This window comes from Capricornis sumatraensis, chromosome 20 (genome assembly GCF_032405125.1).
Source record: "Capricornis sumatraensis isolate serow.1 chromosome 20, serow.2, whole genome shotgun sequence".
Taxonomy (NCBI): Eukaryota; Metazoa; Chordata; class Mammalia; order Artiodactyla; family Bovidae; genus Capricornis; species Capricornis sumatraensis.
In genome coordinates this window covers 53360456-53384696 of record NC_091088.1, presented here as the reverse complement: position 1 = coordinate 53384696, position 24241 = coordinate 53360456, and the positions used below count along the sequence as shown (strand labels likewise).

The 24241-nt window shown below is 51.6% G+C and overlaps 1 protein-coding gene across 1 annotated transcript in view; it reads right to left on the bottom strand.

Moving 5' to 3' along the window:
* SIPA1L3 (signal induced proliferation associated 1 like 3) overlaps nt 1-24241 on the bottom strand; it is a 106062-nt gene that overhangs the window by 18077 nt on the left and 63744 nt on the right. Inside the window, exon 14 of the mRNA XM_068991757.1 lies at nt 11861-12082. Within this exon, the coding sequence (XP_068847858.1) occupies nt 11861-12082 (222 nt within the window). The remainder of the gene's footprint in view (nt 1-11860; nt 12083-24241) is intronic.

Genomic DNA, 24241 nt, shown 5'->3' with positions numbered 1-24241 from the left:
CAGCAGCCCTCCCTGGGAGCCACTGTTAATTGGCATCTCCACTTTACAGGTGGGAAACTGAGATACAGAGAGGTTAAAGTAACTGTCCACAGTCACACAGCCTGGGAGCAGAGGAGTTAGGATTCCAGTCCAGGCCACCGGGCTGCAGAGCCCACGGGCATCACGACAGTGCCTGGCTGCCACGTTTCTATCAAAGAGATGGTGCATGAAAGACGTACAGTGTGTGGAACATGATCACATCGGGTTTAATGGTATGCTTTTATAGGGACTTTCCTGGTGGTCCCATGGTTAAATATCCACCTTCCCACGCAGGGGACGTGGGTTCAATTACTGGTCGGGGAACTAAGCTTCCCATATGCTGTGGGGCAACTGAACCCAGGAACCATAACTGGAGAGAAACACAGGCACCCCAACTGGAGAAGCTCGCATGCCCCAACAAAGATCCCATGTGCTAAGACCAGACACAGCCAAATAAATTAATAAGTATTTTTAAAAAAGCTTTTATACATAAAAAAAAAAATCCTGGAAGAAATTATGAACAATGATTACTTCTGGGAAGTAGGAGTCATATTAGAAGATGGAAAAATGAAACTTTCACTTTTCATCTGATACAAACACCCTTCTGAACTGCTTGAATTTATTTTGCTATAATCATGTATTGTAACAAAAATAATAATAAAAACTAGTTTAAAAAAGAGCTGACACCTAGACTTCATCATTGTGTAACTCAAGAAAGAAAAAGAGAAGAGTCTTTGAACTCAGGAAGAAATAAGATATCTTGGGCTCCTGAGGGTACTGAAGTCCATGTTTTTTATTTTTTCTCTTATTTTCTCAGCTGCCAGCCTTGGGATTTCAACAAAGGAAGGAAGAGAGGGTGGTTACGTTTTTTTTTTTTTTTTTCCTTGTTAGGTCTATTCCTTTTCAAATGAAAATTCCAGCGCTAGGGTAATTCTGGCTCCGTCATTATTAGGGAAGTATGCTTTCTGGGCAAACGAAAGGCTTTCTATCCAAAAGAGAGAAACAGACAAAAGCAAGAAAGACACACACACACCCCAGGGTACATGCTGTTCCCCTGGGAGCTCGAAAGGGCCTCACCCCTGCCACTTCCCTTTTGATTTTGTCATTTCCCAGAATCCCCGCACAAGGGGTGCTGTCCACGAGGCTCCCCTCTGGGAAGGGTGTAAAATGACCTGCTGAAAATGTAAAACTGTGCACTCTCTCCACCCTAGGAGTTCTACGTCTGGGAGTGTGCCCTTTACGGGGCCAGGTGTGTGGGGACGCTTCATGAAGTCCTGACTCAAGAGGAAACAGTACTGGCAGGGTGAGGCCCCGCAGGGAGGGCCCCAGAACAATCCCCTCTAGCTGCTGAAGACAAGAGGACTTGGGCCACATGACACAGGAGGAGGTTTGCCCAGATACATCACGGGAGTAAACAAGTTATGGGGACTTTCCTGGTGGTCCAGTGGCTAAGACTCCATACTCCCAATGCAGGGGGCCCAGGTTCGATCCCTGGTCAGGGAACTAGATCCCACATGTGGCAACTAAGAGTTCTCATGCCACAACTAAAGATTCTGTGTGCCGTAACTAAGACCTGGTGCAGCCAAATAAATATATATATATATATATAAAGTATGTATGTTGTGAAAGCATTTTTAGGAAACAAAACTCGCGCACAGCTTATGCTGTGCTGTGGTTAGTCACTCAGTTGTGTCCAACTCTTTGCAACCCCATAGACTGTAGTCTGCCAGGCTCCTCTGTCCACGGGATTCTCCAGGCAAGAATACTAGAGTGGGTTGCTGTGCCCATCTCCAGGAGATCTTCCCAACCCAGGGATCGAACCCAGGACTCCCGCATTGCAGGTGGAATCTTTACTGTCTGAGCCATCAGGAAAGCCCCACACACAGCTTAGCGTGGTATATTCAAGTTTACCAAACTCTCAGCTCCTAAGGTGGGTATGTAGGAGGGATTTTCTTTCTAAAAACATTCCTCGCCACAGCCCACCAGGTCCAAAACAATCTGTTCTACCCCGCCTCAGCCCTCATCTCCTCCCATACAGGCTTCCCAAGGTTCCTCAAACACGCCAGGGAAGTCCCTGCCTCAGGGCCTTTGCACCTGCTGTTCTGTCTGCCCAGAGTAACCTCCCCAGCATTCCCCGCAAATGGCAGCTTCTCATCCAGCCAGCTTCACTCAAATGCCACGTCCTCAGAGAGGCCTTCCCTGACACTCCACCTTCTGGGGCTCCCTCCCAGCCCAGGTGAGCGACATCACTCTCTCCTGGGCTGCTTCTTCACGGTCTTCGTCTCACAGCCATCTGTCCTGTGTAACTGTTTCGGGGTCCCACTCCTCCCACCTCACCTGCAGTCTGTGTTTATGTCCAGGGTTGGGGACAGGCCGGCAGGCACACCGACTGAGTTGTTGAATGTGTATCACACAGAACTGACCTTCCTTCCAACCCATCAGCCAACCTCCCTACCCATCTCCTTCCTTCCTTCCAGCTTCCCTTCCGCTCTCCCTTCCTTTCCCAGCAAGCTTCAATGACTTCCATAAACCAGGAGAAAGTAGAGAGGACTTCCCTGGTGGTGCAGTGTTTAAGAATCTGTCTGCCAATGCTGTGGACATGGGTTTGCTCCCTGGTCTGGGAAGATCCCACGTGCCACGGAGCAACTAGGCCTGTGGACCACAATTACTGAGGCCCACGCACCCTAGAGCCCATGCCTGCAACAAGAGAAGCCACCACAATGAGAAGCCCTTGCACCGCAAGTAGAGAGCAGCCCCCTCTTGCTGCAACTCGAGAAAGCCAGTGCACAGCAATGAAGACCTAGCACAAGCCAACAAACATAAATTAACAAAAGGACAGAGATACTTTAAAAGTCAAGCCAGGAGAACACAAGCATTCCTTCCTTGCTCTGTTTGGGTTCATTTGCTGAAACCATCTTCCCAGCTCTCAGAACCCCTAGGACTTGAGTGGGGCTCTCCTGGTTCTCCAGCGGAGGGCTGGCTCCCTGGAAGAAATCCTGCTGGAACCTCCTTTCCGACCCTCAGCTCCAATCTGTCTATACACTGCAAGTGCCACATGGCCTGAGACTGTTAGTGGGCAGCTATGACATGTCTAAAAGGAATAAAATATGATGAAATTCAGTTCGGAGAGTCAAACTCATTTTTGTCCACACTCTCTCTCTTCTGGGAGGATTTCCTAATGTATTGTCTAAACTGAAAATTCTAAGCAATAATTTAAGATGGCATTAATTCCAGGTTAAAAGGAAAAAAACTGGGTTTGTGCACCTCTGATCTTTTTCCTTCTTCTCAAGATCTTTGGTCTTTATAAATGTTTAAATCTAATGACCTCTGAGGATAAAATGGACTCGACTCTGATTGTTAAAAAGAATGAGATCACCTTCTGTGTTCTATCTAATATGGAACTGTCGCCAAGCTGAGAAAAGAGCAAGTGAAAGAGGCTGAAGCACAGACAGGAGGTGACCCCATGGATAAAAAAAAAAAGGGGGAGGCGGGAAGGAAACACACACACTCACGTGTGCTCAGAACATTTCTGTAAGGACTGACAAGAAATGAAACAATGGTTGCTCCGGGGAGGGGAGCTAGATGGCTAGGGGCCAGGGAAGGGAGACAGGCCTGGTTTTCACGGCACACCCTTTTGAACTAGTTTGGTTTCTACTCTCTGCATGTTTTACCATCTAACACACAAATGAAGAAAACACCCAGAAGGAGGTACCCTCTCTCAAAGTTCTGACTGACAGCCTTGGACAGAGTCCCTCATTTGCCCGTGTTGTTTGAACTTGCATTTGCCACGCTGGGGAATTAAACCACTCACATTAGAAAATAAAGAGGGAGACAGAAAAATGACAAAGAAGGCCCTGTAGTTAGGAGCAGGACAACAGCAACTTCTTTTTCCTGTGATGGCTGGGCCAGGAGTGGAAGGCGACCAAAGGCTCTGACTTGGCTGGGCCTGATCCCAGACGACTGGGCGCTCTGGCCTCCAACCCAGGCAGCTCCCTTGGGGCTGGGTTAATTAAGCTAATTAGCACCACTGTCGGTTGGCCTGCCTGAGCTGGGGGTTCTGCCAGCCTTGCTGGCGAGGACACTCATCGAGTCTGCACCTTGGGCCGCATGCCGACTTTCCTGGAAGGCTGGCTGGGAGAGGCGGGTGGGGGTGGGGGTCGACCCTGCCACGGGGTGGGGACGCTGCTGCTTCCGTGGCTGCGCTGAGCTGAACCCAGGGCCCCTAAACTCGAGGAAGGAGGGCACCTGCAGGCCAGGCGTCAACCGCTAGATGCCAGTGCCCACGCTGAGCGGCCCTTTCCGAGGCCTCGCTGACTCTTTGTGCCGCCTCAGGGAGGGAGGCACCCCATCCTCCCCTTTAGAGGCTGGGGACCGAGGCACGGTGAGTGGATGATGCTCGGAAGCCACATCTGTCCTATGCCCTGAGCCGCCTGAGATTTGCTCTTGATGAACGATCACAGTGCTCAGTGTGCCTGGGACGCAGTGACAGCGGCTCTGGGGGTGTGGGCCCCCACTCTGGAGCTGGGGTGTCTCACGGGGTTACGTTCCTTCCCCGTGGCCATCACTTCCATCGCCTCGCTTTACCGGCAAGAGCACTGATGCCCTGAGAGCTTCTGACACAGTGACCGCAGAGTCGGGTCCTGGGCTTGACTCGGGGGACTGCTCCTGGCTGCGGTGGCAGTAACAGCAGCTGCAACAAAGCTCGCCCCCTGAGCACTCCCTCTCTCTCAGGCCCCAGGCTGCTCATTTCCCCCCCCACTTTTTGGCAACGCCATGCAGTATATGGGATCTTAGTTCCCGCAACAGGGATTGAACCCATGCCCCTGCAGCTGAAGTGGGAGTCCTCACCACTGGCCCACCAGGGAAGTCCCAAGACTGCCCTTCTTATGGATGAGGACATTTGGAGCCTGGGTCCCCAGCTGTGACCTGGGGGATCACCCGCCACAACCACTGCTCCACCGTAAGCAATAAGCAGGCTATTCCCTAGGGCACGCCTGCCTCCTCCTCACCAGGCCCTGTCTGCAGGGACCAGGGCCAGCAGGGCCGCCACACGCCAGCCTTTCAGTCGGGCTGAGACCGGCCTGGCGGGGAGGAGGTGCCCTGGACGGCTGAGGAAGGGGGCTGATGGCCGCAGGTTCTGTCTCCTGCTCCGTGGGGGCCCAGCCTGGCCACCCTGGTCATCCTCTCTCCTGCTCAGCCCTGTGCAGCTCAACCTTCGTGCTGGGGTCCTCACAGCCGGGAGGTGGGGAGGATGTCATGCCAGTCTAAAGAGAGACAAGCTGAGTGAGGGAGGGGTGAGCGGCCAACGAGGGAGTCCTTCCCGACCCCCAGGCTGTGTTGCTCTCATGGTCGGGGGAAGGCAGGCCAGTGAGTTCAGCATCCTGCGACAAAGCAGTCAAAATGGGGCTGTTCGGCCCTCTCCTGAGGCAGAGCTGCAGTGTTGACCGGGGCCTGCAGCAGAGGGGCTGGGTGCGGGGGGTGGGGGGCTTCCACCTCAGTGCCCTGGGTCCCCTCAGGGTACAGCTCACTCCCCGCTTTTAGTGCAATGGAGCATGCGCCCCCAACAGGCGACTGTTTCCTCCGAGAAGTCAGTAGTCCTTAGAAGGCGCGAGTCCGGCCTTGGATGCGAGCCTTGCCTGAGTCTTTCCCATGATGAGATGCCCTGCCAGTTCTCTTTCTAGGTATGAATCCCAGCTCTGCCACTTCCAGTTGGGTGACCCAGGCTACGCACTTCTAACTGTGCATCAGCTTCCTCCTCTAGAAATAGGGTCACCGGGAGGACCTGGGGGGTCTGTAAAGCTCCATCCACACAGCCTGGCTCAAGGACAGCATCCCTGTGCTGGCTGCAGCCATTTATAGCGCTCTGGGGATATGTTAGAGGTCCCTGACCAGAATCAATGAGAAAGGAGGCAGATTTGGTGATTACTCCTTTGGGGACACACTCATATTAGGGGTGACCTATGGGACTTCCCTGGTGGTCCAGTGGCTAAGACTCTGAGTTCCCAATGCAGAAGGCCTGGGTTTGATCCTTGGTCAGGGAACTAAGGTCCCACGTGTGGCAACTAAAGACTCTGCATGCACAGTAGAGATCAAAGGTTCTGCATGCTGCCATTAAGGCCGGGGGTAGCCAATAAGTAAAGATAAATGTTAAAAGAAATATGTGGTGACCTTTGTACAACCATGACACCTGCAATGACTAACCTTAACTAACAGAGTGAATTTGGGCAAATGACTGAACCATTCTGTACCTCAATTTTTCTTACCTGGAAAATGGGATACAAAGTCCTACAACTCACTGTTCGTAGTGAAGGTTAAATGAGTTAAAAAAGGTTAAGAACTTATGAGTGTGTGTGTGTGTGTGAGTGTGTGTGTGTCCTACAACTCACTGTGCGTAGTGAAGGTTAAATGAGTTTAAAAAGGTAAAGAGCTTATGAGTGTGTGTGTGTGTGTGTGTGCGCGCGCGCGTGCACGCGGGAGCGCTTAGTCGCTCAGTCGTGTCTGACTCTTTTTGATCCCATGGACTGTAGCCCACCAGGCTCCTCTGTCCATGGGGATTCTCCAGGCAAGAACACTGGAGGGGGTTGCCATTTCCTCCTCCAGGGGATCTACCTGGCCCAGGGACTGAACCTGCGTCTCTTGCACTGGCAGACAAATTCTTTACCACCGCACACTGGGGAAGCCCACTTGGCAGGGGAGGTACCAGTAAAAGTAGGTAAATAAGTTATGCAAATGAGTTCTCATGCCTTGGGATAAAATTTCAGCAATAGAATTATACACAGGTTAAAAAAAAAACATGTTTAGCCTCAAATACTTTAGCTGGAAGTAAAGACAATGTTTTCTGGAAAACTAGGTTAGGTGACTCAGAAGTGTCTCTAACAATGACAAAGACATTTCCAAAATGCTCGGGGAGAGTTTGAATAAAGCAGCTTTCTTAAAAGCACGTGGACAAAAGCATTAATTCTAAGTTAACATATTACTTAAAGCACGTAATTTTAAAAATGTATCTGTAACCAAATGAATAAATATAAGAAACCACGAAACTATTCTGTGTCCCCCAGTATTGTATATATTTAGTTTACATATTTTTACGCAATGCACACAGAGACATAAAAAGCTTTCTTTGGATCTTATGGTGGGAAAAGGGGGCTGCTGTTTGTTTTTGGCTGTCACCTGTCCAGGTATCTATCTTTTTCAGCCATGCCACGGTGGCGTGTAGGATCTCGGTTGGCGTAGAGATCAAACCTGTGCTCCTGCAGTGGAAGCATGGAGTCCCAACCACTGGACCACCAGGGAAATCTGCCAGATATATTTTCTGAGTGCCTACGACATACCTTGTCCTGGATGGGGCTCAGGTGGGTCTGCTGTCCCAGTACCCTTAGTCCAATGGGTTGACAGGAAAGAACTGAGTATCTAGCAAAAGACTGTGATGAGCTCTGGATAGAGGCCAAGCAGGGGAAGAAGTGTGGGGTCCATGGGACGGATGAGCCTGGTGTGGGGCTTGGAAGTTTCTTCGAGGATGGCAGGTCTGTGAGAGACCTGAGGGCTGGCGTTATGGGTCTCCTTCAAATGATATGTTTAAGTCCCAAATATCAGAATTTGGCCTGATGTGGAAATGGTGTCTTTCCAGAGGTAATCAAGGTAAAGTCAAAGTGTTACTCGCTCAGTCGTGTCCGACTTTTTGTTACTCCATGGACTGTTGCCTGCCAACCTCTCTGTCCATGGGATTCTTCAAGCATGAATACTGGAGTGGGTTGCCATTTCCTTCTCTAGGGGATCTTTCTGACTCAGGGATCAAACCCAGGTCTCCTGCATTGAAGGCAGATTCTCTACCATCTGAGCCACCAGGGAAGCCCAATCAAGGTAAAATGAGGCAATTAAGAGCGACCCTAATCTAACAACTGGTGTCTTTATTTAAGGGAGACGTGGACACAGAGACACACACCCAGATGTATCTACATGCCAAGAAACCCCACAGATTGCTGGCGAATCAAGCAGAAGCCGGGAGAGAGGCATGCTACAGACACTTCCTCTCCGCCCACAGAGGGAACCAACCCTGCTTCCACCCTGGCTCCAACCTCCAGCCTCCAGAGCTCCGAGGAAAGACACTTGTGCTGTTGAGCCCCCATCTGCAGTGCTTTGTTATGGCAGCCCCAGCAAACTCCAGGTGGGCAGGACGGAGCCAGTGAGGCAGGGGGCACCCAGGCAGAAGGGACAGCACACGTGCTGGGGAGGCCAGGGCAGCCACTCCCATGGAGGAGCAGAGTGGGGCCAGCAGGGCTGGACCCTCTGGCAACCTGGAAAATGAGGGCCTTACCGTATTTTATGGGGTTACAGTGAGAATGGAGTGTGATGTGAGGCTCAGACATCCCACTCACTGATGGAGTGCCCACACAGTGTCAGGTGACACCTATCTTGTGACCAAGATTGTCACCTGCTTTCCAGTGGAGGAACGGGCCGTGGAATGGAGACCAGGGATGGAGTGACGGCAGCAGGGACGGAAGGCTGGGGAGACCCGAATAAGGAGGTGGCACCAGACCAAGCTCCGGAACCCCACCTCGGCCCCAAGACGTGGAGGAAGAGCATTCCGGGAACTGGTGACAGCCACTGCAGGGGCCCTGAGGTCGGCCTGCACGCGGTGGGACTCAAGACTGAGGAGCCGGGAGAGGCCAGGTGGGTGGAGCAGAGCAAGCCTTGGGGGGCGTGGGAGAGGAGGGCAGAGGGGTGACGGGCACGCCGTGTGGGGTCCAGGTGGGAGTCTGGGCAAAGCGCACGGTGCGCGAGTGGCTGGTACGATATATGCGCTCAGGAAAGGCGCGCCTTTGTCATCAGTCCTGGGAGCGGGGCAAGCCGCTGGAGGTTTTAGTCAGGGGAGGGGAGGATCGAAACCTAGTTTGCAGAGTGGCCCCCGGCTGTCAGCGAGCAGCGTGAACTGGATTCTCGGCTTGCTCGCTCGCCCACCTCCCCAGGGATCCTGACACCTCTCTCCTTATGAGCTCTGTGTGTCACCACACATCTGAATGGCCCCCTCCAGGCCATGAGAGAGGACGTTACAGAGAACAGGACGGAGGAGGGCAGGCCCCCCACCTGAAGAGGAGCCGTGGCTTTCTGGGTTCTGACTCAAGCTCCACCCCTTCCCAGCTGTGAGCCTCTGGGCCTCCTCAGTAAAGCTGGGCAAATGACAGGTCTGCTTCATGGAGCACCGGGGACGGTGGCTGCAGCCATGAAATTAAAAGATGCCGGCTCCTTGGAAGAAAAGCTATGACAAACCTAGACAGCATATTAAATAACAAAGACATCACTTTGCAGACAAAGGTCCGTCTAGTCAAAAATCACTAGAAATGACTTTTCTAGTAGTCGTGTATGGACGTGAGAGTTGGACCATAAAGAAGGCTGAGAGCCAAAGAACGTGACGATGCTTTCCAACTGTTGTGCTGGAGAACACTCTTGAGGGCCCCGTGGACTGCAAGGAGATCAAACCAGTCAATCCTAAAGGAAATCAACTCTGACTACCCACTGGAAGGACTGACGCTGAGGCTGAAACTCTGATACTTTGGCTGCCGGATGCAAACAGCCAACTCACTGGAAAAGACCCTGATGCTTGGAAAGACTGAGGGCGGGATGAGGAGGAGGTGACAGAGGATGAGATGGTTGGATGGCATGACCGACTCAATGGACATGAGTTCGAGCAGATTCCACAAGAGGGTGAAGCCTGATGTGCTGCAGTCCATGGAGTCACAGAGTTGGAAATGAATGACTGATTGAACAACAACCCATAGAAGGGTTGTTGAGATGGGTTCAGTGAATCAATTCATGGACTAGAGCTCAGCACCCAAACTGGCATGTGGTGAGTACTGGATAAAGTTTCAGTATCACTGTACTCTAACTTCAAAAACTGGCACTTCCCTGGTGGTCCAGTGGTTAAGACTCCACATTTCCAATGCAGGGGGCACGAGTTCGATCCTAGGTTGGGGAACTAAGATCCCATGTGCTGTGCAGTGCAGCCAAATTAAAATAAATAAAACCTTCATATTCAAAGAACCGGTTTTTAACTGACCACTCCTCTCCTCTTTTTGGTTTCAGAGCAAAATGCCCCAAACCAGCTGCCTCCTGTTCTGCCCTGGCTTCTCTCTGGCATCCTCCAGTCACCTCTGGGAGGCTCAACCCTATGCTCCCTGATTGCTCCCAGTCGTCACCCTGGGCTCCCAGACCCCACATTCGTCTGGGCTCCTCCTCCTCATATGAACACCGAGGGATCTCAGGTGGAGGCCTACATCCCCCTCCTCTCCAGCCTTTATGCTGACAATAGTCCCATTCTCTCCAGCCTGACCTCTCCCTGGAGCTCCAGACTCCTTACCCGACTGCCTCCTCCGTGTCTACTAAACATCACAACAGAAATCCATCTGTGGGCTTCCCTGGTGGTCCGGTGGCTAAGAATCCGCCTGCCAATGCAGGGGACACTGGTTTGATCCCTGGTCTGGGAAGATCCCACATGCCTCAGGGTTACTGAGCCTGTACTCTATAGAGCCTGCAAGCTGCAACTACTGTAGCCCATGTGCCACAGAGGCTGTGCTCCAACAAGAGAGGCCACCAAAACGAGAAGCCTGTGCACCACAATGAGAGTAGCCCCTGCCCACTGCAACTGCAGAAAGCCCTCGTGCAGCAACCAAGACCCAGTGCAGCTAAAAAATAAAAAAGGGTAACCCGTCCAGCCCTGAGCTCTGGAGCTCCCCACTTGGAGGGAACCATGGTTTACAGTTCACTCTACAGTTCCACGGAGAGGCAATGGCACCCCACTCCAGTACTCTTGCCTGGAAAATCCCATGGATGGAGGAGCCCGGTAGGCTGCAGCCCATGGGGTCTCGAAGAGTCAGACATGACTGAGCAACTTCCCTTTCACTTTTCACTTTCATGCACTGGAGAAGGAAATGGCAACGCACTCCAGTGTTCTTGCCTGGAGAATCCCACGACGGGGGCGCCTGGTGGGCTGCCGTCTATGGGGTTGCACAGAGTCAGACATGACTGAAGCGACTTAGCAGCAGCAGCTACAGTTCCAACCCGAGCCCACTCCCCACTCAGTCCCCATATCCCAGCTCAAGAAGAGTCTGCCCATCCTCCAGGTTGAAAGACCTGGTATCACCTTTCACCTCGCTCTTTCTCTCACATCACATCCGATCTGCCAGCAGAACCTGCTAGCTCCCATTTCAGAGAATCTATCCCAGAGCTGCCTCTTCCTCCTCAGCCTCCATCCCACCCCAGGCCTCTTATGTCCTGCCTGGACCATCACACCAGCGCCCCCTGTCTCCTGGTCCCTTGCAGGCCATGCTCCACATGCAGCCACAGGGGCCCTGTGAATACCCAACTTAGGTCTGTCCCCTTCTGTTCCAGACCCTTCTGCGGTTCCCCCTGAATTACAGCAGACGCCCAGGCCCTTACCTGGGGCCCACAGAACCCTCCACGGCCTGTGCTCATTGCCTCTCTGACCTCATGTGCTCACATGGTCCGAGCCACACTGGCCTTCCCCCGCAGACCAAGCCCGCTCCTGCCGCAGGGTCTGTCAGCTGCTGTTCCCTCTGCCTGGAAGGGTCTTCGTCCAGATGTGTCACAAGGCTCGCCACCACCCGACTCTGCACAGTTTTCTTAGTCACCCTATTTGCTGTCCGTGTTCCCAACCAGCATGGCCCCCTGGAGGGCAGGGACCCTGTCAGCCTGTGCGTGGCTGTATTCCCAGTGTGTAGACTGGCATGGTGACTGACATATGAGGGAGCGAGGGGTCACCCTCCCCCATGCCCTGAGATGCCAAGCTTGGCTCTGGGGGTGCCTCACCAGGTGCCCAGGCACTTACTTCTTTGGGTCAGTGAAGGGGAGTGGCCGTGGCGGGGGCTCGTCTGTCCTCTTCCACCCCGTGGGGTGCTTGTTGCGCATGGGCTGCTTGGAGAAGAAGGACTTGGGGACAGAGGTGGAGAGCTGGAAGGCGCTGGTCTGGGCCAGCTGTGAGGGCCGCGGGGTCTCAGTGCTGGCTGTCTTGTGAACCTGAGCGGGGTAGCCGGCCCTGGAGCTCATATCGCTGCAATGTAAGAATTAGAAAAGTAAAACAACTCTGTCCTACGTTTCGAAAAGTCAGTCTGTTTAAGTCTACTCTTGGGAAACAAAAAAAATAGTTCATTCACACAGGAGAGATACTGTCGCGAAAATTCTAATACATAGATGTCTACGTGGAGAAAAGATAATGCTGCCTTCACAGCCCCCATCCCCTCCCAGCGATGTCCTCCTAGCACAGTTGGTACCTCTATGGGTATCTAAAAAAGTCACCCTCTGTGGGTGGATGATTCCCTAAACACCTGGAGATTCTTTGTATCCTGAGCACAACCTACACAGCTGAAGGTGGGGGTCCTGCCGACCCATCTCTGGAGGTAACCATGGTTTACAGTTCACCGTATTTCTTTCTTAACCCTTTCCCATGGTTAAAACACACATGTTGGGAATTCCCTGGTGGTCCATGGTTAGGACTCACTTTCACTGCTGGGGCCCTGGGTTTGATCCCTGGCCAGGAACTAAATTCCCACAAGCAGCACAGCACGGCTTTAAAAAAAAAAGAAGAAAGAAAGAAAAAGAAAAACAGACAAAAAGAAAAATGTGTATACAACTGGAAAACAGGAACCTTTTTTTGAAGGGTGTGAGAATTATATTTTCATATAACTGAGTGTGCTAATAAATTGTTCTGTAACTTATTTTTGTTAAACTTATGCCTTGCCACATAGTATCTTCACTCAAATATTTTTTGAGCACTAATACACGTCAGATACCACTCCAGCTGATCTAATCTAAAACCACAGCTCGATATTCCAAATGCTGGATTCCTGTGGAGTTAATGCTACAATGAACCTCATGTGGTTAATTAGGACCCAAGTCTTGGGGACCCAACTGCTGACCCCACTGAAGCAAATCAGCTTTTAAAACTTTAAAATAAAATTCTAATTCCACTTCAAGTAAGAGGTCTTTAATGGGAAAATTAATGTCCTTGGGGTGCAAGTTAATAAAAACTTACTGAAGGTCAATTTAGCAAAATTAAAGGGTGGGACTTCTGACTATGGATGAATGAAAAGACTGGCAAGTTCTCTCTCCACCAAGCACAAAATCAACAAAAACAACCATTTTAGCACTCTGGAAATTGACCGAGGACATGCAACAATCCAAGTATTGTTTATTTTCTTGAAAAACTGAACTTCAGGGTAAGAACAGAGGAAATCTGATGTTTTACCTTGGGGCTCCTCCCATCCCCCTGCCCAGCTCAATGAACAAGCAAGTTCTGCCACCGCAAAACCTCACTGAGGGTTCCAGAAGGAGAAGAGAAAGAGGGGCAGAAGAAAGGTTTGAAGGAATAATGGCTAAAAGCTTCTCAAACTGGGTAAAAAAACACTCATCTACACATCTAAGAAACTCAACAAATCCCCAGCACGATAAACACAAAGACTTCATCCAGAAAAACGAGTGAAAGTCAAGCACTAAGATAAAACCTCTGAAAGCATCAAGAGAAAAAGATTCATCATATACAGAGGAAATCAATACAATCAACTGCTGACCTGTCATTTGAACCAATGGAAGTGTGTGTTATTTGCTCAGTCGTGCCCCACTCTTTGTGACCCCATGGACTGCAGCCTACTAGGCTCCTGTGTTCATGAGATTTTCCAGGCAAGGGTACTGGAGTGGGTTGCCAAGAATGGGGTGGTATTTTCAAGGTGCTGAGAGAAAAAACCATCAACCAAGACTTCTATGTCCAGCAAAACTATCCTTCATAGATGAAGGCAGAATAAGATGTCCCCAGATAAACAGACTCAGAGAATTCATTGCTAGCACATCTGCCTAATAAGTAAAAATTCCCTGGGCTGAAAGGAAATGACTGCAGGTGATGACCTGAATTCACATGGAGAAGTGAAGGGTCCAAGACGGTAAGAATGGGTTAAAATAAAAGACTTCATAGAGTATTTTGGAGAAGGAAATGGCAACTCACTCCAGTATTCTTGCATGGAAAATCCCATGGACAGAGGAGCCTGGTGGGCTATAGACATGGGCTCACAAAGAGTTGGACACAACTGAGCAGCAACATAGAATATTTAGGTTTTCTTATTTCTTCTCTAACTTCTAAAGTTACATGTAAGACTGTATAAGGCAATAATAACACTATATTGTTTGGTTTATAACATATATGGATGTAGAATGTATGACAGTAACAGCACAAAGGAGAGGGAAAGGAATGGGGCTTTATTGGAGGAAAGTTTCTATATTTTGTTGGTATTCAGTTAGCACTAACCTGAAATACATTGATAAGATGCATACTATAATTAAAGTTAAGAGGAATCCAAATGGTGTACTAAAACTAATTTAACACAAAAGGCAAAAGTAAAGGAAGAACAAAGGAGAAAGATAGTTAACATAGAAAACAAAGCGCAAAACGGCGAATGCAAATCTAATTATCATCAGTAACGTCATTAAGTGTGAATACTGAAACATCCCAACCCTAAGGGAGACTGTCAGGATGGATTTTAAAATGCAAGCTCTGACTGACTTATATAGACTTTCTATAATTTAGCAACATCTGTCAACAGGTCCAAGGTTGTGCACCGGTGAGGGGTTGTCCAGGGAGTCACGGAGCATGTAACATCAGGATCGGACTTGATCTGGGGAGGTCACAGGGGCTTCCCCAAGGAGGAGACAGTGTCTGAGCTGAACTGAAAGATGTGAGTAGTGTCAGTCTAGCATGTGATCTCCCAGAAATCCACGCCACAGAAAAGCCTGCACAAGGACATGCGGGCACATACAAGGATGGTCACTGCAATGCTGTGTGTAAACAGGAAAAAGCTGGGCATGGCCTGAATTCTTAGATCAGTCCAAGCATATCCATAGGATCAAAAACTCTGCAGCTAGTGTGAAGAATGAGGTCAACTTCTGTTTATGGATGAAGACAGATGCCTGAGCTACAGGAAGTGGAAACGAGACATCATGCAAAGCGTGCTTTTTCTTTTTAAAATGTACATATGTTGTCAAATGTTTATTGGGCTCTTTTTTGGGGGGGTGTCTTTTTTTTATGAAAAGGAAATGTATAGTTTTTTCCCCAACTGTGGGCCATGAAATCAATTTACTAGATCTTGACTGTTATTTGGGGTAGGGGGTGGGGAGAAACAGACTGGAATAAAAAACCTTAGTGTACCTCATATGAGGCAAGGGTAAGTGGTTTTGTGAAACTTTACTGAGGATGTCCACACTGGGGTGTAATGTAAAATGCTTTCCCTGTTTTGGGTAACTGTCAAAATATGTTTGATAGACCTGGGTTGGTACAGATTTGGAGAAAAATCTCTGGAGGAGTACACACTGATTATCTCTGGAGGCAGTAATGACGGGGGGGGGGGGGATGAAACCACATACACAGCACAGGGTAGAAATGAAAGTGCTGTCTGACAGCTCAGTCTCCTTCTTTGAAGCAACCTTGACTTTCCCCCTTTCTTCTTCTTCAACAGAGAGCCCAGTGTGTGTAGCCTCCCAATTTTCGTTTTTAACATAAATGGCAGCCTATCATGAGCTTGCTCTGCACCTGGCTTTGACTTTAACACCATGCCCTGGAGTTGTCTCCATGTCAGTCCACACAAAACCCTCTCCCCTTCAATGGCTGCAGGTGGTCCACTCTATGAATATATCCTAACTGGTTTTAACCCTAACTTTTATATTTCTACAGTACATATTTCTCTACCCTGTCATCAGCCATGTTCAGCTTTTATGAGCTGCAAAGAACAAACAAGAGATGATAAAGAAAAAAAAGGAAGATCGGGTCCAGTGGTTAAGAATCTGCCCCCTAGTGCAGGGGACGCAGGTTTGATCCCCGGTTGGGGAGCTAAGATCTCACATGCCACAGGGCAACTAAGCCCATGCTCTGCACCGAGAAGCCCACATGCCACAACGAGAGAGCCCCTGCCCCATGCCACAACTGGAGAACGCCTGTGTGCTGCAACAAAGACCCAGCATGGCCAAAGCAAATAGTAAGAATCAAAGCAAGAGGCAAAGAAGAACACCCCGTTCTCTGTGTCTGCCAGCTGGCTCCATCCATTGCCCCATTTGGGATGGGCTTGCTCCCTCAGCCTATGGCAGGCACTGGGTATCATCCTATTCCCCGTCACCTTGTAAATGAAGGCTGGTTTTACTCAGCCTCAAGGAAGGTGACCTGGCACCCAGCCCAGGACACAATCCCGAACGCTGGATGCCACCTGTCTGGGACGGGTCAGGGCTAGGTCTGTGATCTACTTGTGGACAGTGAAGCATCAGGTGCGTGTGTGGACTGTCTGGCAGGTGACTTCTGGGGAAGGTTTCTTCACTGGAAAACTAACAAAGACCACATGTAGTAAACGTCACTTCTTCTTCCACTTGACACGGTGACCATCTGGACAGTCACTTTGAGACTGTGAGGGGAGCCAGTGTGCAGGCCGATGGAGACAGAACAAAGAAAGGGAAAGAACCTGAGTCCTTGAGTCAGTAAATTCCCCAATCATGGGGCCCTCCCTAGTGTGGGACTTCATGTTCTCAGAGGTAACAGACTTCCTCCAATTGAGCTGGGACTTGTTGCTTGGAGCCAAAGGCATTCCCATGACTATCCCTGCTTTCAACCTCTACCAGCCTCAGGCATGAACGGGTGCCCCCCACACACAGCAGGGCCACAAAGAACTATTCTGAATATGCTGTGCATCTCGACCTGGCCCGCTCAGACGGGCGCCCCTTCTCACTCCCCCTTGGACCATGAGCTGTGCCAGGTGCCAAGCACAGGGTGGAGTTCTTACCCCACCTGCCAATCAACAGAGTGAATACACCTTTTCTCTGAAGCACCTGCAAGGCCAGGTGCCCTCCCCGAGCCTCAGCTTGAAAAACGAGGCATGAGCGCTGCCGGAGAACCATGCTGAGAACATAGACCATGCTGCTTACTTGACCTGGCGTCCAATCCCAGCCCCGACTGACATGCTGTAATCTTTGCTGGAGCCCCTTCCCCTCAGTGAGCCTCAGTTTCCTCCTCTGAGAATCGAGGCAACGACACACTTGCCTCACGAGATCATATCTGCACAAAGTGCTCGGGGTAGCCCTGGGCACCGGAATGTGCTCTTGGAGCTGCAGATACACAGGGATGTGGTGTATCCAGGGGCTAAATGCCCAGGCTCCGGGCTCTCCCAGGGCTGAGGAGGGGGCATTCTGCTCTGTACTCTCACCCCACCTTCCCCAGAGAGGCTGGGCATTTACCTGTGCTATATCTCAGGGGGAGCAGTTAAGATTTTGTTGGAGTAAAAACAGGAAAACTGTAGGCTGAATGAAGAAACTGCACAGCTGTCTTGGAGTGTGCCATGCTCTGGTCTGTTCATCCCTGGGGAGGCTGATGGGTGGCCCCGGGCGGGCAACAGGCACAAAGGGAGCTGCGCCCCTGCCTTTTTTTTTGGTTGCATTAGGTCTTTGTTGCTGTGCATAGGTTTTCTCTAATTTCGGTGAGTGTGGGCTACTCTCTAGTTGTGGGGGCTTCTCTTGTAGAGTACGGGCTCTAGAGTGCTCGGGTTTCAGTGCTCGAGGCTCACAGGCTCTAGCGTGGGGGCTCAGTAGCTGTGGAGCCTGAGCTTGGTTGCCCCACAGCACGTGGAATCCTTCTAGACCAGGGAGAGAACCCTTGTCCCCTGCATCGGCAGGTGGACTCTTAACCACCAGATCACCGGGGGAATCCTGCCTTTGGCTTTGGGAGGAAGAGCACTGACGGAGCAAGTGGTAGTGAGGGCAGCGGCCGGCGCTGAGCCCGGGCACACAGCGAGGCCCTGCTCCAAGCATCTCGGAGGCGTCACTTCATTCGGTTGCCCTAGCAACACATGAGGCAAGAAGTACCACTCTCCCTATGTTCCAAGTGGGGAAACTGAGGCCCAGAGAGATTTTAAAATAACGCCCCAAATTACACGACTGGTCGAGGACAGCACCAGGATACAAAGCCAGGCACTCTGGCTCAAGAGACATTCTGTTTAACCACCAACCTGTACTTTTGATGACAACGGTAGTCATGACAAATACATAACACATGAGAACCGAACCTAGCAGCAGCTGATGTATTTGGACCAGCTATGTCTCAGGCCCTGTGCTGGCTGCTTCAAACCCATGGTGTGGGTGTATCCTTGGACCACAGAGTCTATCTTCACCTCCATTTTACAGATGAGGAAACTGAGCCTCAGAGAAACTAAGGAGCCTGGTGGAGACCATGCAGCTGGTTAGTGGTGGAGTTGTGACCTGGACACAGGCAGTCAGAGGCCAGAGCCTGGGATATGCTGCTCACCAGATACCCCCAGGGGGGCCTCTGTGGGGCCTTTTCTGCCTGGTGTCCGGCAGGGGCTTGAGAGCCGAATCAGTCCCTGCACATGGCTAGAATTATCAGGCTCAGTGTAGGAGCTACACGTGGCAACATTCTGCCTTCAGCCTCGGAGCAAAAATATCAGGTCTTTAGAAAGTGGGAGGAGTGACAATATGGGGCAAAAACTCCATGGCACAAAATCAACGGGGACTCCAACTGCCACCAGCCACCTCCACCCCACCTCCAGCCACAGTGCCTAGGTATCCCCACAGTGGCCTCCTCCTGCCCTCACCCCAAACCCAGCCAGAGGGTGAGAGCCATCGCCACTCTCCTCAGCTCAGGGTCAGGTCCTCCCCGGTCCACAGAGCCCCATGCCATCTGGCTGACCCCTCTCTGCCCTCAGCAACTCCCACTCCCCCTCGCACTCATTCTGCTCTGGTCGCATGGACACTGTTCCTGAAACACACCAGACACACTTCCACCTCAGGGCCTTTGCCCTCCCCTCGCCCCGCCCCATGATTTCTGCTTGGTATCTTCCTTCGCTGGAGTTTCTGGAGATGGCCTGAGTTCCTCTTCCCAAGCTGACAGTGACTCTCCGAGTAGGTGTCTCCCCTTGACCCTGGCTTCCCAGCCTACATGGGCGGGGTGGGGCCCAGTGGACCCTGAGGGCCTCATGTTACCTTTCAGGGCAGTGTTCCAGGAGGGGATCCTGGAAACAAGGGCCCTGCCTGCGGAAGCAGGGCCGCAGGCTTCCTGCCTGCCTGTCCGCCCGGGAATGCCTGGCCGTGTCAGCTCCACGTGGAGCCAAGAGCCCTCTCATCGCCACGCATCGCCTCTAAACAGCGCCGACAAATTGCTCTGGAAACCCAGGGGGCTCTGGAGCGTGTGCTGCCTTGAGAGAGGGCGGGGGGCCAGGTGGCTGCCCGCCTGGGATCACTCAGCCCACTGCCGTGCCCGCAGCAGGCACTGGCGCCTGGCCCCGTGCCTGGAAGCCGGGCTCCCATGACGAATGTCTGGGGGCAGAGTCTGTGAAGTCACTGGAATCATCCACGGGCACAAGCTGCTACAGGCTGCAGTGGTTTCCACGGGAGGGCTGGAGTGCGCGGAGGGAGTGGGTGGGGGGTTTGGGCATGGCGGAACCCTTCCCTTCCCTGGCAGTCAGTCAGTCCTTGAGTTGTGCTGGCAAACTCAATCCCTACTACCCCTGAGACAGCCCACGTTCCCCTGAGGAGCCCACAGTGATCTTGAAACACAGGTCAGATTATGTTCTGTGGCTCCCATGTCTCTCAGAACCAAAACCCAGCATCTGACCATGGTTGGTAAGCCTGCCTGAGCTGGGTCCCTGCCCACTGTGCAAATCAGACCTCCCGCCATTCTCCCATTCGGCCTGTCTGGCCAGCAGAGCATCTCCAGAACACTGCAAATGAGTTTACCTTCAGGGACTCGGCATCTGCTATTTCCCCTGCCTGGATCATTTCCATGCATCCTGTGAAATGTCACCTCCTCCAAGAGGCCTTTCCGGACCTCTGCCTAGCTGGGTTTTCTTCCCAGACCTTATCTCCACCTGGCATATTAACAACACATGGCTGCTCAGCTGTCTGTCCGCCTCGCTTTCTCTCCAGGAGAGTGTCAGTTCCACAAAAGAGGGACTTGACTTTGTCCACTGTGTTTGGAATGGTACCTGGCACACAGTAGGTGCTTTAGGGTCAGTAAACGTAAGAACAGGGATTTCCCCTGTGGTTCAGTGGTAAAGAATCTGCCTGACAATGCAGGAAACACAGGTTCTATCTCTGGGTCAGGAAGATCCCCTGAAGAAGGAAATGGCAACCCACTCCAATATTCTTGCCTGGAGAATCCCATGGACAGAGAAGCCTGGTGGGCTACAGTCCACAGGGTTGCAAACAGTCAGACATGACTCAGAGACTAAACAACAATAAACATAAGAATAACACTCCTGGGGACTTCCCTGGTGGTCCAGTGGTTAAGGATCTGCCTTCCAATGCAGGGGACATGGGTTTGATCCCTGGCTGGGAACTAACATCCCACATGGCATGGGGCAACTAAGCCCACGTGCCACAACTACTGAGTCCATGTGCCCTAGAGCCCGTGTGCCACAACTAGAGAGTCCGTGCACCGCAACTAGAGAAACCCCGCGAGCTATAACCAAGAGCCTGCGTGCTGCAGTGAAGACCCAGCACAGCATTCCTCTCGGGACTGCTTGGCCCCAGTCTCCTCTATTCTCTCACGAATCTCAAGACCCCCGTCTGCAGTAGTCTCCTGACATGAGCAGTCACCAGCACTGTCCCGGACCTTTGTCGCCTCCCTTCTTACGTCCTGGCAGTACCACTGCTGACACAGCCACAGCTGCTCTGCCCTCTGGTCCAGGCCCCCTTCCTCCCTTCTCATTGATGTCTCAGCCTCAGACCCATCCCTGACACTTCTCCTCCAATCCTGCCTCCAGCACCATCTTTCAAAACATCCATCTGCCTGTATCATCCTTTCTGCTGAAACACTTTCTTGCTGCCCACAGTTGTTCGGACTAAGTCCAAACTCTGTGCTGTGGCTGACAGGGCCTTGCGTGGCCTGGCCCCTGCCAAGCTCCTCAACTTCCCATCAGCTGCCCTCCCAATTTCCATCCTTGAGCCAAGGGGCCTGTGACCTGCCGGCACCCACCCTCCTCCCCACCCCAGGGCCTTTGCACTTGCTATTTCTGCTCATAGGGACACTTTCTCCATACATCATCTTTCTATTTTCTTTTTAAAAAATTTGTAAAATAGCCCACATATAGCAAAGTATACAAAACATATATGTACAATTTAACAAACAGTTACAAAGCAAACACCCACGTAACAGCACCAAGATGAAATCATCAGTTCCCCAGAAACCACTTTACCTGCTCCTTCCCCCTTAACCCTCTGGTCCTTGGTAGAAATGACTCCTCCTCAGGGAAATTATCCCTTCCCGCCACACCCCCCGCACCCCCCCACTCCCGCCCCCATCCCGTTAGATCAGACAGCCCTCCAGCCATGCATCACATCCCCTCAGATCCCAGGAGGTTTGCCCTGCAGGCACTCCCCTAGCATAATTCACTCACTGCTTTTGTAATTATTTGCCTGCTGTCTCCCCCAGCACCCTGTCTGTTCCAGGAGAGCGAGGGAACCTGTTTGAGGCAGAGAGCTGTGCATACACTTGACGCCTGCTACATAAATGAGCAAGAAGTGCTGGGTTACAAAAGGCCCCAGAAGGAGACACAAGGGCAGCCACAGAGTGCTCGTGCCTGCCTGCGGGGAGCCTACTGGGCAGCAGGGTGTTGTTCTGGCCCCGCCCCAGGGAATGGACCTATGTCAGCAGAAGCACAGAGCTGCCCCAAGCGAAGGGCAGTGTGCAGCCCGCGGCAGTCAGAGGCACATGTGGGCCCCTTGAGCACAGCTGCTCAGGGACCTGCTGGGAAGAGGTGGGAGGGCCAGCGGGGTGAATGGGACCACACACCCTCTCTGTCCGGAACACTCCACCCTCCTCCTTCCCAGGAGCTCAGCCTCTTTTCTCCAGGGAAGCTCCCCCCACAGTGGGTCCGGCCCCTCCTCTGGGCTGCCACACCCCGAGGGCTTCCCTCACCCTGGCCCTGGCCACTATGGGCTGTCACTGGAGGCGGATCTGTCACCCACATTGACTGTGAACACTAAGGGCTCTGTCCCTAAATAGATGCTGATGCTCAGGTTGTCAGGACAGTCAGGCTTTGAGTTTGTGACAGCCTCAGGGCTGGGAGAAGGCAATGGCATCTCACTCCGATACTCTTGCCTGGAAAATCCCACAGACGGAGGAGCCTGGTGGGCTGCAGTCCATGGGGTCGTGAAGAGTCGGGCACGACTGAGAGACTTCACTCTCACTTTTCACTTTCACGCATTGGAGAAGGAAATGGCAACCCACTCCAGCATTCTTGCCTGGAGAATCCCAGGGACGGAGGAGACTGTGGGCTGCCATCTATGGGGTTGCACAGAGTCGGACATGACTGAAGCGACTTAGCAGCAGCAGCAGCAGCAGCAGGGGTTTAGGGACAGTCAGGGCCTCAGGTGGACTTCCCAGGTGTCTCAGTGGTAAAGAATCTGCCTGCCAATGCAGGAGACGTGGGTTCAGTCCCTGGGTTGGGAAGATCCTCTGAAGAAGCAAATGGCTACCTACTTCAGGAATCCTGCCTGGAGAATCCCATGGATAGAGGAGCCTGGTGAACTACAGTCCACGGGGTTGCAGAGAGTTGGATACGACTTAGCAATTGAGCACACACCCAGGGTCTTACTTAGGGATAGAATCAGGGCCTCGGTTAGGGACAGCTTCAGGCTATTAGTGAGAGGGTCAAGCTGGTTAGGGACAGTTTGGGACATTAGTTAGAAATAGCTCAGGTCCTTAGTTAGGGACAGTGACTAGGCCCCCACTGTACAGATGAGGAAACTGAGGCCCAGAGAGGTTCAGTCATTTGCCCAAGGCCACACAGCCAAGACAAGGCAGAGGCAAGGCTCAAACCCAGATGGGCTGACTCTGGAGTCCACACTCTCATCGACTGTGAATATATTTATTTTTTTAAATCAATTTATTTAATTTTCCTTAACCTGTCCAAGGCAGTATCTGTAAAATCAGGGGATGGGTTGATAACACTTTTCCTAATATCCATTTAAAATAAAACATTTTCCTCCTCGCACCACCCAAATTACCTTGAGCACCCCATTTTGGAAAAGGCTGCTCCACACTAAAGCCTGGTTGCCTAGGAGAAAACTTCAGGAAGCAGCTTTAATGAGTAGATAAGAATGATTTGCAATTAGCATCAATTGTCTGCATGCAAATTAAAGCTCCCAACCACAGGGCCCTCTTTGGAAGCGGTGCCTCTCCGATTTTACCCCCTTCATTTCTGGGTTCAGCAAATCCTTCTCTCAGACACAGGGTAATTTTATACCCACTCCTCCTGCCTCAGCCACAGTCGACTCCCCAGCACCGCTGCTTTTATAGCACACATTCCAAAACCCTTCAGCTACTCAGCTTTACTACTCAGGCCTGTGCCCAGCAGGGGAGAGCTGGGCACCCCATGGCAGCGAGTCCCTCTTGGTGGGTGCCCTCAGATGTGTCTCAGTGATGTCTGTCTCCCTCAGTGGATGGTGGGTGAGGGGAGGGCAAGGCGTCTCATCTGAATTTGCGTGTTCCTTCTCTTCAGCTCTCAGCCTAGAACCTGGGACAAAACAAGTCCCTGAGAGATATTTGTGAATGAAATGAATGGGTAGATTAATGAATGAAGGAGCTGTTCAAAAGAGCCTGTGAGCTCAAATGATTCAGATCCATCTATCTAAGGACTTCCCCGGTAGTCCAGTGATTAAAGACTCTGCCTTGCAATGCAGGAGACGTGGACCCCTGGTCTGGGAACTAAGATCCCACATGTCGAAGAGCAACTAAGCCCGTGTGCCTCTACTACTGAGCACATATGCCTCAACTGGAGGGCTCAAGCACCCTGGAGCCTGAGGACCTCAACGAAAGATACTGTGTGCTGTGACTAAGACCTGACACAGTCAGTAAATTAAAAAAAGAAAGAGAGATCTGTCTAGTGAGGCAGACTGTGACAGAGACTTAAGTCTCCGTGAGACCCTTCCTCTCCACACTCGCCTTTCTCCTGGCTCCTGACTCCAGGAGGGCTGAGGCCAGGGTGAGGGACAGCACTGACATGCGAGCACCCCCAAACATGGCGGTTTCCAAACCGGTCAGTGTCAGGAGCCCCTTGATCTTAGAATCCAGTTATACTTAAATCTCTAAGCTCTAGGACCCTCACACTACGGCATATTTTTCTTTCCAACCAACGCCAATCTCTCAAATACTGGCTTTCAAGCAATGAGCAGC